The sequence below is a fragment of the Cricetulus griseus genome, chromosome 2 (genome assembly GCF_003668045.3).
Source record: "Cricetulus griseus strain 17A/GY chromosome 2, alternate assembly CriGri-PICRH-1.0, whole genome shotgun sequence".
Lineage (NCBI taxonomy): Eukaryota > Metazoa > Chordata > Mammalia > Rodentia > Cricetidae > Cricetulus > Cricetulus griseus.
The window spans coordinates 439,060,046-439,076,061 of NC_048595.1; the positions used below are offsets into that span (position 1 = coordinate 439,060,046).

The following is a 16,016-nucleotide window of genomic DNA, read 5'->3' on the forward strand; positions in this document are numbered from 1 at the left end:
TTTTCCTTCATATGTTCAACATTTTAAGGATATTTGTACCCTAGCTTTATGAACTGATTGTGTGCTACTGGGAGATTCCTTACCATTCCATCAATTGTTAGGTCCCTTAATGTCCTAATTTTCTGATTTCCAGATGATCTTTAAACAAGCCACTAAGATTTGAAGTGCTGGGTAACTTTTCAATTACAATAGCAACTCTGTAGAACACTGTTCATTCAGCATTCATCTTGAACCACTGGAGGACAGGACTGAAGGACCCTTTGTGGCTTATGCTGGAAAACCACCTTATTCCACTAGGTGGCATTGTTTAAGTTTTAAAGATGGTGGGGTTTTTAGTTACGGGTTTGAAGGGCAAAAGGTTGGAGTAGGAAGTAAAGGTCTTGGGTTTATTTTGCTGTGATAGGTGACACTGTCTCATTGTTGTTTATTTCATGATGCTTCTTTCTGTACCTCTTTTCTCTTAGGGAGAGTTGGACCAGGAGCGCCTGAGCAGACAGCAAGAACTCACTGCCTTATACCAGATGCAACACCTCCAGTACCAGCAGTTCTTAATACAGTAAGAGCAGGGATGCAGTAGGATGCACTGCAGCACCAAGGAGCCTGAGATAGAGTCTGCTCCCAAGTCTCACCTTTTATAGTGAGAACTCAAGGCTTCTGTGATAACTTGAGTAGCCTACTAGTGACATGTATTCTACTAGTGACATGTATACTACTGTCTTACCCTTTAAATACTAGAAGATTGCAGAAAACGATATCTGATTATGATTTTCAGGGTCTTTAGTTACCGATGAAAGAGCCAACAAACATTTTAAGAACTAAATACTTTCCGAGGGACCCAAAGAAAAAACATAGAGGAGAAGGTGGGAAGAAATTAAAATTTATGCTGTTAGGAATGGTGTAGAATGATGACCAGTTCACTAAGGTCGTTATCTCGTTTATTTTGTGGTTGTTGAGATAGGATTTAGCTATGTAGCCTTGACTGCCCTGAAACTCATGTTTTGTGGCCTTAGTCTTCTAGTCTTCTGAGCACCAAGATGGGGGTGGGGGGTGGAAGAAGTAACATTTGTGCTGGTATATGGGTTAGCACCATCTTGCCTTGGTGGCTTGCTGCCTGCTTTAAGCAAAATATTATCGGATCACTGATTTACCTGTTTATAGATTGTCTATGATGATTGTTAAATCACAAAGGCAGAATTGAGTTGTAACTACAAACCTATAGATACTTAGTATTTGGAACTTTCAGATCTAATGGAAAATATTACCTAAAAATTTCCAAGCTGAAACTTTAAATTTGAAACTTTTTAGAAGTGATTTTATTTTACAGAGTTCTTCATTTGGAAATAGGTGTTCAAATTTGCTTATTGTCACTTGCAAACTGGCAACAGATTGGTACTGATCATCTTGTGGGTGTTTGCCAGTGTTTGACATTCTGTGATATGTGGTATGCATATATCACATATATCATTTGTTCCATATGTACACATACATGTATCTCTCATTCAGAAACATCTATGAGTTCTCTCTGGAGAGCATTATAAGGTTTCTTGTGACTATTAATTAGTACATAGAATTATAAAATACATTTGATTGTTATTTCTAAACGTGTTTTGGGAAGGAGATAGTTGCATTTTGTTTCAGTCTTTGAATTGTGTGAACTACATATCGGTAGATAGTTTACTCTTTGTTTTCTTTTTTTTAAGACAACAGTATGCACAGGTTTTAGCTCAACAGCAGAAAGCAGCTTTGTCATCTCAGCAGCAACAACAGTTGGCTCTTCTTCTCCAGCAGTTCCAAGCTTTGAAGATGAGGTCGGTGGTCATTCCATTCCATTTGTCACATTCCCTCCCTCCCTCCTCCCTCCTCCCTCCCTCCTCTCCCTCCCTCCCTCCTCCCTCCTCCCTCCCTCCCTCCCTTCTCCCTCCCTCCTCCCTCCCATCCCTGTGTGTATGTGTGTATTAAGGAGAATAAAGAAATGTTTATATAATATGTTTCTCACCATCAGAAGATTCCCATAAAACTTGTCTTCATGGTGTATGTAAAAGTAATGTGACTTGAAAATCATTTAGTTAGAGGGGTTTGCATATGTAAAAAGTATTTACATATAGAGCATACAATTTTTTGAATAATAATCTGAGAGTGATTGTAACACTTGGGAAACTGTAACAAAAGACCATAGCCTGGGATTTTAATTTCAGTTTTACCCATGATATTTTAAACAAAAAGATTGGTAAGTCACGCAAATATATATTTGAAATATATATTTCAAATATAATCATTTATGGGATTCCCAAACTATTAAGGCAAGTCTGTGGAAAAAGCAATTAAGACATTCAATTCCTTCTACTTCAGACTTTCATTCAGAAAGTTTGTCTCAGCTCCTGAAGTTGTAGCTGAAGTTGCTGTTTCAAAGTTGTACTGTCTGTCTCAGAGTACTTCACCTTTCTCATGTGAGATGTAGACCATCCTGTGAGGCAAGCAGGTTAACAGTTGGGTTTATTTTTTACTTTTTTATTGATTGGCTTTTCAAGACATGATCTCTGTGTAGCCCTGGCTGTTCTGGAACTCTTTCTGTAGACCAGGCTGGCCTCAAACTCAGAGGTCTGCCTACCTCTGCTTCTCAAGTGTCAGGACTAAAGGCATGTGCTACCATGCCTGGTTTGGTCTCTGTTTTAAAGGTAAGCAGACTGTACCCTTGATACTGAGGGCTTGATTAACCTTAGAGACAGAAGTGAAATGTAGTTCTTGGGTGGTGTTACTGTTTTAAGACAAGGGTCTCACCATATAGACCAGGCTAACTTAGAGATGTGCTTGTCTTTGAAGAGCTGGAATTCAAGGCATGCACCACCACACTCCACTTTCATCGTATTAAAATAGAGCCTAATACTAGCAAAGCAAAAGCAGATAGATCTCTGAATTTGAGGTCAGCCTGGTCTGTAGAGTGAGTTACAGGTTAGCCAGGGCTACATAGTGGGACCCTATTTCAGAAAAATAAAACAACAAAGTGATGGCATTTTCTTCCAGATAATCCAGAAACCTACTAATAATCTAGAAATCCCTCTTTACCTTTTTTTCTAAGTGACAGGAACACATTGACTTTTTATTTCCCTTTTGCAGAATATCTGATCAGAACATCATTCCCTCAGTAACTAGGTCTGTGCCAGATACTGGCTCTATCTGGGAGCTTCAGCCAGCAGCCTCACAGCCGGCAGGTAAAAATGGTTTGCTTATAGTACAACTTAAGGGATTTAGAATGTAATAGTTCTTTATTGTTACTTTTTTAATGTTGTTAGACATATTGACTTTTAAGAAGCTCTTTTTGCAATGGATCCAAGACAGGCTTTGTAGGAAATACTTAGTGTGTAAATTGTTTGAATTGTATGAGTCACATTCTGTCCTTGTTGCTCTAACTGATATAGGTTGTTTTGTTAGTTTTGTTTTGTGGTGCTACAGTAGTCTCCAGACCCTTCTGTACCAGGCACAGGCTGTGCCACCTTTCCAAATCTCTAGCCCTGAAAAATATTTTGTTTTTGATGTCTTTGCTGAAGTAGCTGGCGGGGGGAGGTTGTGTGTGGAAATAAATTAATGATGTTCTCTCCTTTGCAGTTAAAGATGAATAAGTTACACTAACCTTGCATGTGCTGCTGTATTTTAGCATGAGAAATACCCACTTTAAATGAACACCTTCACTTCTGTGATATTTTGTATGTCAAATTAGAAAACTTGGGAGTTGGGATTTTTAAACATATTAGTAATTGGTGGAGTAAACTTGTTTTTGTTACTAAGGTATAAACCTACAGAAGTGGAAAGTTTGACTAACCAATAGTGCTTATAGGAGAGAGCAGTTGACTGTTCTTAGGAACCATGAACTTTGATGGTTTTTTGGAGTTGGTAAGCCATTGAATGATAGTTCTAGAATTGACCCTACAGAATATGGCAGTAGAGGGCGGTAATGTCTTCCTTCTGAAACATTCCCAAAAAGGAGATCAAAGCAAAACTTTTCTACTGTGTATTATTCTTTTAAAATTATTTATGTTTTGTTTGCATGTGTAAGTTTGTGCATTGTGTGTGTATGTGGGCAGAGGTGCTGCAGTACACTCACGGAGGTGAGGACAACTTGTGTCAGTTGGTTCTCTATTACCTTGTGAACCCTAGGGGTCAAACTCTTGTCATCAGGCTTGATGGCAACAGTCACCTTGCCAGCCCACCTTATTCTTTTTTTAGTATTCATTCATACTTAAAGGATTTTAAAATAGTCTTCAGTGTTTTGGAGCTTCTATGTATTTCAGTTTGCCTACATCCTTTTAAATACTCCATTGGTTTTATACACACAGTATTTAATTTGCACAAATATATTGTAATAGGTATGCAGAAAAATAATGTAGGGTTGTAAGTTCAGTGGTAAAATACTTGGCTAGCATTAGCAACACTATTAAACCTCTAGTACAACAAAAAAGAAAATGGAGAATTACTGTCAACAAACTTAACAATAAAATAATAGACTCAGCACCTTTATTTTGTTGTGTTTTATTGTTGAGACAAGGTTTCATGTGACCTTGAGTTAGTATGTTTCCAAGGCTGGCCTTGAACTTAGGATCCTCGAGAGCTCTACTCCCCAAGTGCTGGTATTATAGAAATGTATCACCCACTATGCTTGGCTTGGAAACTCTTATATTTACTTCTACATCTGGCCATGTGCTTTGTTTGCCAGATGTAGAAGTAAATATAAGGGGTTCCATGCCAAGACTAAACTGCCCAGTCTCTCTCCAAAGAGATGTTACTTACATTATAACCATAAGATGAATAGCTGAGTAACCACCTGCTTCTCTACTTGGCGAGCAATAAGAGATTGTATGGCTACTAGAAATCTCTCTGTGGAATTTGGAATCACTGCAATTAGAATTACCATGTTGTCACATTCTTGCCATGTTCCTTTCGATTTTTAAAATTAGTTCATCTGTAAAGATGGGCATGTATCTGGTACATATTATGGAGCAGTACAAGGATGAAGTTGGTTCTAGTAAATGTCTTGTACTACCTTATCTTCATAATGTATTGAAGAGTGTTGATGAGGCCCTGCCTGCCTGGCTTCTTTTAAAGTGGAACAGCCAGGCACATAGCTTCCATGTATATCTGCACACCAGAAGAGGGCACCAGATCCTATAATCGATGGTTGTGAGCCTCCATGTGGTTGCTGGGAATTGAACTCAAGACCTCTGGAAGAGCATTCGGTGCTCTTATCCTCTGAGCCATCTCTCCAGCCCGGCACATACTCGGCATTTGGCAGGCTGAGGCAGGAAGAACTGACGTTAAAGGCTGTTTTTGAACTGTATAGCATGACAACCCTGCACACTCCTCCCAAAGACAGAACAGTCGAGTGTGATGGAGCACATTTCAGTTCAGGGATCTGCTCTTCATTATGCCTGTGCTTATGTGACTATGCTACACTCTTGGACCTTTCTCAGTTTTATCTTTGTCTTACAGTTTGGGAAGGTGGTAGTGTATGGGATCTTCCCCTGGACACCACGACACCAGGCCCTTCCTTGGAACAGCTTCAGCAGCTAGAGAAGGCCAAAGCTGCAAAGGTCTGGAACTTTTCACAACTGTGTGCCTTCCGGCTGTAGGATGCAAGGCTTTGTTTCTTTCTTTTCCTCTAGCTACCTATTTTCTTTTTAGTTTACCTCTACTTAGCTGGAATAAGTACATTTGTATTCTTATCTTTTTGTGCCCTCTTCCAAAAAAGACCTCAATTAAAATTGGTTAGAATTAAGTTACTTAATAATGATCATGGTCATGTGTATTTTACTTAAATTATTCATGGTATGATTATTTGTCATGAACACCGTTAGAACGTATCTGCTACATTGTTAATTAGACTGTTGATCTGTGGCTTGCATTCCTACAACTGACTCTTTATAGTAATTTCCTAGTATCCTCAGGCATGAGACTAAAATGCTCAACATGATCATTAGACTCTAGAGGAGCAAACAGTCTTGAAGTTTGTTTAGAACTTGCCAAAAGAGGATGTCTATACCAGAGCATGGTATGATTCTATTGGTTTCTCAGACCCAAGAAAGTGGCATTGTAGAATATATCCCAAGGGTAATGGTCTCTTTGTAGAACCCAGACTGTGGAAAGGTCCATCGTGAGAGCTGTCTCCATAATTGATTGAGATAGTGTAGTTTTTTTACAGTTCTTAAGTTTAGTATCTTTTGGCTGGGGACATGTAGGTAAGAATAAATAAGGTCTTTAAAGTAGTTTACCAGTTGTCTGTTGGGTAGAGAGATGTAGACAAGTGGCAGTTATGCTTAGAGTGGTCAGGAGTAGATGGGCTACTACCCAGCTTAGAGAGGTGGTGACACTTTTAATAGTTAGCAATTTTTAAATTACTTTGCACTTCAAGTTTAGTGGGAGTTTGGTTTTGTTTGTGACATCATCTAGCTATAGTAACCCTGACTGTCTTAGATGTTACTCTGTAGACCAAGTTGGCCTCTGCCTCTGCTTCCCAAGTACTGAGATTACAGGCATGCACCACCATGCTTCAGCATAGGTTTTCAGATATAAAAATTAAATTGCTGTTAAAGGAAATAGTCATGGCTAGATGGACTCAAGAACATTCAGGATTTAGGAAACAGTCACGTAATTTCATCTGACTTGGAGCCAGGCTACAATCTGAGGAATAAGATGATCAGAACTGTCATGAGTGCCTTGTACGTTTCATGATAGAATTATTTTCATGGCGAGGAATGCTGCCAGGTAAGCCTGGCTTTCACCCCTCCTCCCACCCTGCCCCAGTCCCCTTTACTGATTAGGTTTTGATCTGAGGAATGCAGATAGAGACAGAATTTGGGGTGGGAAGGTTGGCTAAGACTTTAGAATATAGGTGAGAAAAGAGAAGGCATGGGGTATAGCTGACAGCAGTGAGGTAGTAAACCCTGTGCTCATTCCTAGCAGCCATGCTGGTAGTTGTTGAAACCTTGTAGTCACACTGTTAGATCCCAGTCAGAAGTGTTCGGTAGCCATGAGTAAAGAAATACCATACATAGACTTCAGGACACTTTTGATGTTACTCTCATGTTGGCCACTTTGTATTGTCCGGCATCTTAGAGCTGTGGAGTAATGTTGTGTTGAGGGAAGAGGTAGCTAAAGTGGGAGGAACATGGATGTAATTTAGAAGAGCAGAAAAGTGATCACTGTGCCATGTTGGAGCTGAGAGTTCTTCCAGGGTTTCATCCACCCATTGTAGTATATTAGGGCACTGCTAAGTGAACTGCAGCATCTGCACCTCTCACCTCTGAAATTACTGAATGCTTTGGTGTACTCCTATGCTTGCTGTCAAATCAGTGGGAATTTTCCATCTTCCAGCTAGAGCAGGAGAGAAGAGAGGCAGAAATGAGGGCAAAAAGGGAAGAAGAGGAGCGAAAGAGGCAAGAAGAACTTCGGAGACAACAGGAGGAGATCCTTCGGAGGCAGCAGGAAGAGGAAAGAAAAAGACGGGAAGAAGAGGAGCTGGCTAGAAGGAAGCAGGTATGTCTCTGGGAGCTCTGCACAGAAGAGAGAGAAGTTTTGTCTCCTTAGTGAGAGCCTTTGGTGATGTGCTCCCATCTATATCAAGAGGAATGGGGAAAGAAGGCTATAATAGCAGGACTAGAAAACTCACCCATTTTGACTATTCATAATTTACTCATAACCTAGTTAGATTTCAGACATTCTGGCCTTACTGGTAAAAACATGAAGTAATTTTGGTGCACGCATTACTATTTTGTTTTTAAAGCAAATGTGCTTTAAAAAAAAAAAAAAAAACCATGATAACACACATATAAAATTTTAAGTGTGCAGGCCATGTCATCATATATGTTTTTTACTGTTGTGATGCCTTACCACTGTCCAGTTTTAGGATAGCCTCATCTTCCCAAACTGAACATTCTTGAAACATGAAACAATGAGCCCCATTTCTTTTTCTCCTGGTATCTACATTCTTCTTTCTGTCTCTGATTTTGACTACTCTGTAGTCAAAGCAATATTTGTCCTTTAATGACTGACATAAATTTATTGAGTCATTGTCATACCATATGGTCAAAATTTTCTTCCTCAATGTTAAATAAATGTCTGTTATATGTAGATAGCACATTTTGATTTACCTGTACATGGACATTTGGAGGACTTCCGTATGTATATTTTCAGTGTATAAATAATGTTTCTATAAACGTGAGTGTACAGATAATTGAGCCATTACTTTGAAATCTGCATATATATCAAAAGTATATTTGCCACATCATACATGCATGAATTCTGTTACAAACTTTTTCATGTGTCTACTTGCAATGCATAAAGTTTTGCATATCCTTTTGCCTTTCCCAACACCTTTTATTTCTGTTTGTTGGTTATTTACAGTGATATTTTTGGTAATAGAGTATCTCATTAGGATTTTGATTTACATTTCCCAAGTGATAGTGATATTGAGCATCTTTCTACATGTTCAGTCATTCAGATACTTTGAAAAAATGTATTTATCTTTCACTAAGACCCCTGCCCTCCAATCCATTTGCATAAACTTTTTCAGTTCTCTGTTGGTGATTTCAAAAGCAGGAAGGAGAAAGCCTCTACTTAGAACTGTGTAGTTATCCCTAGATGTACCTTCAGAGGTTTGGTTGGGTACCACAGGTGCTCGAGTCTCTCAGGCAGAACTGTGTGTGTACAAGATGGGTCACCTCCTGAGTAACCTTTGTCTAGATTGCTTACTAATCTTCACAGTGTAACTGCCATGGGGAGTTAGGCTTTCCTATTAGGGAGCAGTGACCCAGTACAGATTGTGTTTGTTACTCAGATATTTTTAGTCTTTGACTGAACTACTAGTAGATAACAGAAAGTCAATCATGGGATTTGTATTTAGTGTTTTACAACCTAACTTTTAACATTGATAAATTAGGTCATCATTCCATGCCAAATATACATATATTTATGTTTGGTTTCTCGGGGCAGGGTTTCTCTGTGGCTTTGGAGGCTGTTCTGGAACTAGCTCTTGTAGACCAGGCTGTTCTCAAAGTCACAGAGATCTGGCTGCCAGATATTATTCATATTTACAAATCTGCACCAAATGTATTGACTGTATGAAATTTTGCTTTCTGACTTTATAATTTAGCTCGCCAACTCTTGTTGGATATGAGACATATTCCCAATGGTTTACTGTTTCTTAGGTTGTCTGAAAGTATCTGGAAAGCCTTTATTTTTTTTTCCATTCATTTATTTAGCTCATAAATAAAGTCATGCACAATTATGATACATAATACAGTATGTTCACAATGGCATGGCTAAATTAAACCAATTAACATGTTATATCACACATATTCATCATTTTTGTTTTGAGAACACTTAAAGTATACTATCTCACAACTTTTAAAATACAGCATATTGTTATCAACCATATTTATCATGCTCTCAGTAGACCTCAAGACATCACAGAGTCCATGCCTCTTGTCCAACTGCAGTTTTATATCCTTAAAACCCATCGTTTCTCCATTGTTAAAAGACCCACATTGAAGCCTAATAGCCACAATTCTGCTTTCTGTTCCCATAAGTTCATCATTTCTAGGTTACATATACAATTGAAATTGTGTGACATTTGTCTTCCAGTGTGTCACTGTTGTGTTTTTTTTTGGGGGGGGGCAAGCATATAACTTTACTACTTACTAAAAAAGCCTTTATTTTTAACCAGCAAGGCTTCCTAGTTTTTCATATTGTTCTTAACTTGCTTGGTCTGTTTTTCTGGTGGATTTTTTTTATAGACTCCAATGGACGACTCCCCTCTGGTGGCCCAAAATGTAGCCTTTAGTCACAAGTTTGTACTTACTTGCTCTGAGATGTTCACTGTGAATAACAGAAGGATCCATGATGAGATAAAAATAGATTTCCTATCTTTATAAGATAACAGTAAAAAGGGCTGGAAACATGGCACAACAGTTAAAGCAACCACATGGTGGCTCAAAACCATCTATAACTCAAGTTCTATGGCAGTGGTTCTCAACCTTCCTAACACCGTGACCCTTTAATACAGTTCTTCACATTGTGGTGATCCCCAACTGTAAAATTATTTCATTGCTATTTCATAACTGTTATTTTGCTACTGTTATGAATTGAAATATAGATAGCTGATATGCAGGATATCTGATATGTGGCCCCCCAAAGGGGTTGCAACCCATAGGTGAGAACCGCTATTCCAGAGTGTTCAGTGCCATTTTGCCCTCTGAGGCCACCAGGCACATAGTTACACAGACAGATATAAATGCAGGTAAAACGCCCATACAATTAAAAATGAATAAGTTTTTTTTTTTTTTTTTTTTTTTTTTAAAAGAGGCTGTGAATTTTGAGAGGGAGTGATACATGGGGGGAAGAGGGGAGATGTAAATATAGTACACATATATGAAATTTTTAAAAAATGTTAAAACAGGCAGTAGTGGCACAGCATGTGGGAGGCAGAGGCAGACAGATCTCTTGAGTTTGAGGCCAGCCTGCTCCACACAGAGAAACCCTCTCTTGGGGGTGGGTTAAAAAATAAATAACATTTAAATTCTGCAGCACTCGATGTTTTCTACATGATTCTGTGCTGTAGTTATTGGTAAGGCCTGGCTTTTCTTCACTAGGTTTTGGTGTCTATAGATTTGGCTTCTGTGTCCTTTGTATTTTTAGTTGATTAAAAAAATAAGGGCTAAAAAGTACCAACAGAGAAAGCAACACCTACATTCTAGTAGCCTGCCTAGGCTTAGTAGTGAACTTGTGAGTTTTATCCAAGCCAAGATAGATTTCTTACTGTTTTGTAGTTGTACTAGTATTTTAAATAGTTAGCTGTTTGTTCATTTTATTTCTTTTGGAGACAGGGTCTCACCACATGGATCAGGCTGGCCTTGGAACTGCCTCTGGGATTCAAGGCCTGCACCACCATGTCCAGCTTCCTTCCTTCCTTCCTTCCTTCCTTCCTTCCTTCCTTCCTTCCTTCCTTCCTTCTTTCCTTCCTTTGTCTGTTTGTCTGTCTGCCCATCTATCTACTTATTTGTTTGTTTAATCCCCCCTCCCCCAAGACAGGATTTCTCTATGTAGCCCTGGAACTCGTAATGTAGACCAAACTTACGGCCTCTGCCTTCTGAGTGCTGGGATTATAGGTGTGAGCCATCACTGCCTGGCTCATTTTTTTTTTAATTATTATTATTCTATCATCATCATCATCATCATCATCATCATCATCATCATCATCATCATCATCTACCTGTCTTCTCAACTTACATGGTACTTTTCACTCCAGATCCTTTTCTGTACTTACAGAGACTTAGTTGCTCATCACTTATTCCTCTTTGAATATTGTCAAGCCAGAGTTTCACACACACACTGCTGCTCACCCTGCTGTTTTCTTTAGGAGGAGGCTCTTCGACGCCAGCGGGAGCAAGAGATTGCACTAAGGCGACAGCGAGAAGAGGAGGAAAGGCAACAGCAGGAAGAAGCTCTTAGAAGATTGGAGGAGAGGCGGAGAGAGGAAGAAGAAAGGCGGAAGCAGGAAGAACTGCTACGAAAGCAGGTAGCCGGATATTAACTGTGCTGATTGGTTTTGAAACTAGGAGTTTGTAATAGGACAGGAAGCAGCTTCTCTGAGGGTTCTCAGCTTGATGACAATTACCAAGAGAAACCGGAGTGCTCTGAGACTTGTTACTTCAGTCTGTATTCTTTATCTCTTCAAATGAAAACTTGTTTTCTGAGGGAAAAAGAAACCTGTCTTTCTCACTTTCTTCATCTCTATAATAAAAGCACAAAAGGTGTGGGATTTTTAAAATTTATTTCTTATTTTTGAGATGGGAGTCTCACTGTGTAGTCTTCTGTGTCCTGGAGCTCACTGTGTAGATTAGACTACCTCCAATCTCACAGAGATCTGCCCACCTCTGCTTTCCAAGTGCTGACATTAAAGGTATGCACCAAGATTTAAAAAAAAAATGAAATAAAATCCATCTTAGCATAGATTTCTGAGCTTTCTATTCTTTATATGCTTTTTTTGGTGACATGCTTTAAAACACTTAAGTTTTAAGTTTTGGTAATGTTTAGGTTTTCCCCACTAATTTAAAGTTTTAACTCTCTTAAATGTGTAATCTATATTCTGAAAACATATTATTTGTTAAATAAATGCTTTACATATATTTCCCTTAGACTGTGGCTTGCCTATTTCCTTTGTCCTTGGAAGTATCTTTTTTAAAATTTTAGAATTTTGTAATTTTTTTTGAGAATTTCATATATGAGTGTACTCTATTTACATTATTTCCACCTCTGCCAGTACCCCTTCCAACTCCTTCCTTTTTCCTACCCAGCCCTCTTGAATTCATGACCTCTTGTTCTACAGCTAGGTATATATATACACACACACAAACATAACCCCTTGAGTCCACCTGTTGCCCATAGATAAATTTATTTAGGGACCACCTAGAATTGGGCTACCTATGGTGGTAATGGGGGAGGCTTGTCCCTGGAGAAAACTGATTCTCCCTCCCTTGGGAGACATTGACTGCTTATAGCTCCTCATATAGAGATGAGACTTTATGAAATTTTTCTTTGTTTATGTTTGTATATTTATTGATGTGGTCAATCAACCATACTGTTGATGGGTTAAGACACTATCTCGAAGCAGCTGTTCTGATTGATTCTTTGTCTCTTATGATCCTCCATGATGTTCCCTGCGCCTTAGTTGCAGAAGTTGTGTTGTAGATAACCCTTTTGGAGCAGGGCATCTCACAGTCAGTAATTGTCTGCATTTTGAACAGCTGTGGATCTCTTTAGTAGTCTCCATCTGCAGCAGAAAGAAATGCTTTGATAAAGAATGAGACCTGTACTTATCTGTGTATAAGAATACAGTTAGAAGCTGTAATGGTTTAGGAAAATGGCAGTGGCAGGTTCTCAACTAGGGTCTAACCATTCTAGCCACAGGTTCTCCTTCACTAGGCTTACAGTACCAAGCACAAGTTCTCTCCTATTGAGCAGCCTTAAGTCTAGTTAAACATCTGTTGTTGACTCCTAAGATGCAAGTGCCACTGTTGCACCATTGGTAATATCTTTTCCAGCTTTCTATTTTTGTTTACACATTCTTTTAAGCAGGTTTTACTGCTGGGTAGAATTATTGATGACTTTCTTCACCTGGCAGTCTGCACGTCACCTTCTGATGCTTAGTCGTCAGGCAGGAGGCTGTCAGATTGATTTCTGTGTCTGTAATCAGTGTGTCGTGTCTTTAGCAACAGGGGCTCACTTTCAAGGTCTAGGAGGCAACCAAGGATAATGGTAGTAGCCTATATTGCTTTTGAGATTTCTTCTAGTCTCCTGACCAACAACTTGAAAAGAAGTGTTCCTTGCTTGGAATTTGGGTTTTTGTTAGATTGTCTGTGTGGTAATTCCACTGTCTGCCTACCTATTTATCATTTATCCTATCTATTGTTTTGTTGTGGCTTTTTCAAACATGTTCTTCCCTTCCTCTCCTTCTGTCTTACCCTACCATCCCCCTCTCTAATTAAGTCCTTCCCTGCTTTTTCTTCCTTTCCCTCTTCATAATATCGGTGTCTACTATCTCCCTCTCTAGAGCTCTTTCTACTCCACTTCTCACATTGTCCTTTTCGACCTTCTGGCTCTATAATGTATAAGTTTTTGATGTATGGTGGTGTGAGCGCAAGTACCACCAAACAAATGTAGAGGTCAGATGCCAACTTCCTTAGGAGTTGGTTTTCTCTTTCCATCATGGATGAAGCTCAGGCCTTGCATGGCTCGTGCTTTCACCTACCAAGCCATCTTGGCTTCCTGGAGTTAATTTTAAACTTTTCCTTATGTTCAGAGAACATAGCCTCTAACTTCTCCATGGTCCTTATCTTGGTGAACATCACATGTATCATCTTTGCAGACTGTCTGCTCCTCACAGCAAGTGAGTATAATTCTGTGAATGATATCAAGGTGATAGTTTAATCTTCCTTATTTATGTCTAGTTTTGTCACTTGTCTAAGCATGCTAAGTTTTTTTTGTTGTTCATTTCTCTTTTTAGTTCTGTCCTTTTGCTCTTGTGTTTTGAATCCTGTTACTAGTTGCATACAAATCTACTATTGTTAAGTTTAGTGGGGAGGTTCTGCTCACCTTCATGGAATGTTTGTGAGGAGCACACTCATCCCTGGGAGAGGCTAGTTTTCCTTCTCCCATCAGTCATCAGTTGCCTGTAGTTCTTTGTCTAGGGTTAGGGCCCCTTGAAATTTTCCCTGCTCCATATTAACATGTCCCTTAATATTGCAATTATTCCTGTCTTGTTTTTGTAGCCATTTCTAGGAGAGACCGTTTCCTGGTATTCTGATGTTACAGTCTTGCAGCCCCATCTTCTTTGATGTTCTCTGAGCCATAGATGCAAAAGCTGTGCTGCAGACATGTCTACTAGACCTGGGTTTCCCATGGTCTTTTGATCTCTGCATTGTGTCCAAGTGTGGTTTCCTGGGATGTTCTTCATTTTCTGTCTCTTTGATGCAGAGTGGTAGTAGCTACATTTATCTGTGGATATAAGAAGATTTAAAAGCTGTAGTAAGGAATTAGACTGGCTTAGTAAAGCAGTAGTAGATTATTTTCTTTTTTTTTTCAAGATAGGGTTTTTCTGTGTAGCTTTGCAGATCAGGCCGGCCTGGAACTCCCAGAGGTCCACCTGCCTCTGCCTCCTGAGCACTGGGATTAAAGACGTGCGCCACCACTTAGCTAGTAGATTGTTTTCTAAGGTCCATGACCTCACCAGTCCCTGAAATTGGGCTGGGTTTCTAGTACCAGACATGATTTTCCCCCTGTTGAGTGGGCAGTGTCCCCTACAGCATTACATCCCTTTAGACAGCTGTTGGTTGCCACCACCGTCGGTGCCATTTCGTGCACCCTTTTGCATATCCTTTCTTACTGGCAATTGTTGTGTAATGTGCCTTTGAGTATTGAACCTAGCGCAATCTAGCTAAGTAATGCGCCACTACTGAACAGTCATACCCTCTATCCCTTTATTGTTGATGACCTATTTGTGTTTTTTTGTTTGTTTTTGTTTTGTTTTGTTTTGGGGGGGCGGGGAGACAGGGTTTCTCTGTGGCTTTGGAGGCTGTCCTGGAACTAGCTCTTGTAGACCAGGCTGGTCTTGAACTCACAGAGATCCACCTGCCTCTGCCTCCCGAGTGCTGGGATTAAAGGCGTGTGCTACCACCACCGGGCAACCTTGATGATTTTTTTTTTTAATTTATTTATTAGTTCTAGTTAGGGAACAAGCTGTTTCACATGTAAGTCCCTTCTCCCTCTCCCTCCCTCACCCCCATCCCTCCTCCTCCATCCCCAGCCTACTCCCCACCCCATCCACCTACCACTCCCCAGGCAGGGTAGGGCCCTCAATGGAGGCTCTGCAAAGTCCACCAAATCTTCCTGTGCTGGTCCTGGACCCTTCCCCATGTGTCCAGGGCCAGAGTGTAACCCTTCACATGGGATGGGCTCTCAAAGTCCCTTCTTGCGCCAGGGAAAAATACTAATCCACACCAGAGGCTCCCTGGAGTGCAGTGGCCTCCTTATTGACATCCATGTTCAGGGGTCTGGATTAGTCTTGTACTGGCCTCCCAGACAGCATCTGGGGTCGATGTGCTCTCCCTTGTTCAGGCCAATTGTTCCTGTGGGTTTCTCCAACCTGGTACAAGACCCCTTCGCTCTTCATTCCTCCCACTCTTCAACTAAATTCCCGATTTCAGCTCAGTGTATATCTGTGGATGTCTGTCTCTGCTTCCATCAGCCACTGGATGAGGGCTCTAGGATAGCATAAAGAGAAGTCATCAATCTCATTTTAGGGGAAGGACTTTTAGGTTATCCTCTCCACCATTGCCTGGATTGTCAGATCGTGTCATCCTTGTAGGTCTCTGGAGATCTCTTCTCGGACCTATAGTGGCTCCCTCTGATATGATATCTCTCATCCTGCTCTCTCTCCTCTATTCTTCCCCCAACTCAATATTTCTCCCCTC

The 16,016-nt window shown here is 40.0% G+C and overlaps 1 protein-coding gene across 6 annotated transcripts in view; it reads left to right on the forward strand.

Moving 5' to 3' along the window:
* Gigyf2 (GRB10 interacting GYF protein 2) overlaps positions 1-16,016 on the forward strand; it is a 127,774-nt gene that overhangs the window by 89,398 nt on the left and 22,360 nt on the right. For all 6 annotated transcript variants that reach the window (XM_027397468.2, XM_027397469.2, XM_027397470.2 and 3 more), the window contains 6 exons: positions 465-556; positions 1,701-1,808; positions 3,115-3,209; positions 5,482-5,582; positions 7,363-7,524; positions 11,405-11,563. In XM_027397468.2, coding sequence (XP_027253269.1) covers positions 465-556; positions 1,701-1,808; positions 3,115-3,209; positions 5,482-5,582; positions 7,363-7,524; positions 11,405-11,563 — 717 coding nt within the window. The remainder of the gene's footprint in view (positions 1-464; positions 557-1,700; positions 1,809-3,114; positions 3,210-5,481; positions 5,583-7,362; positions 7,525-11,404; positions 11,564-16,016) is intronic.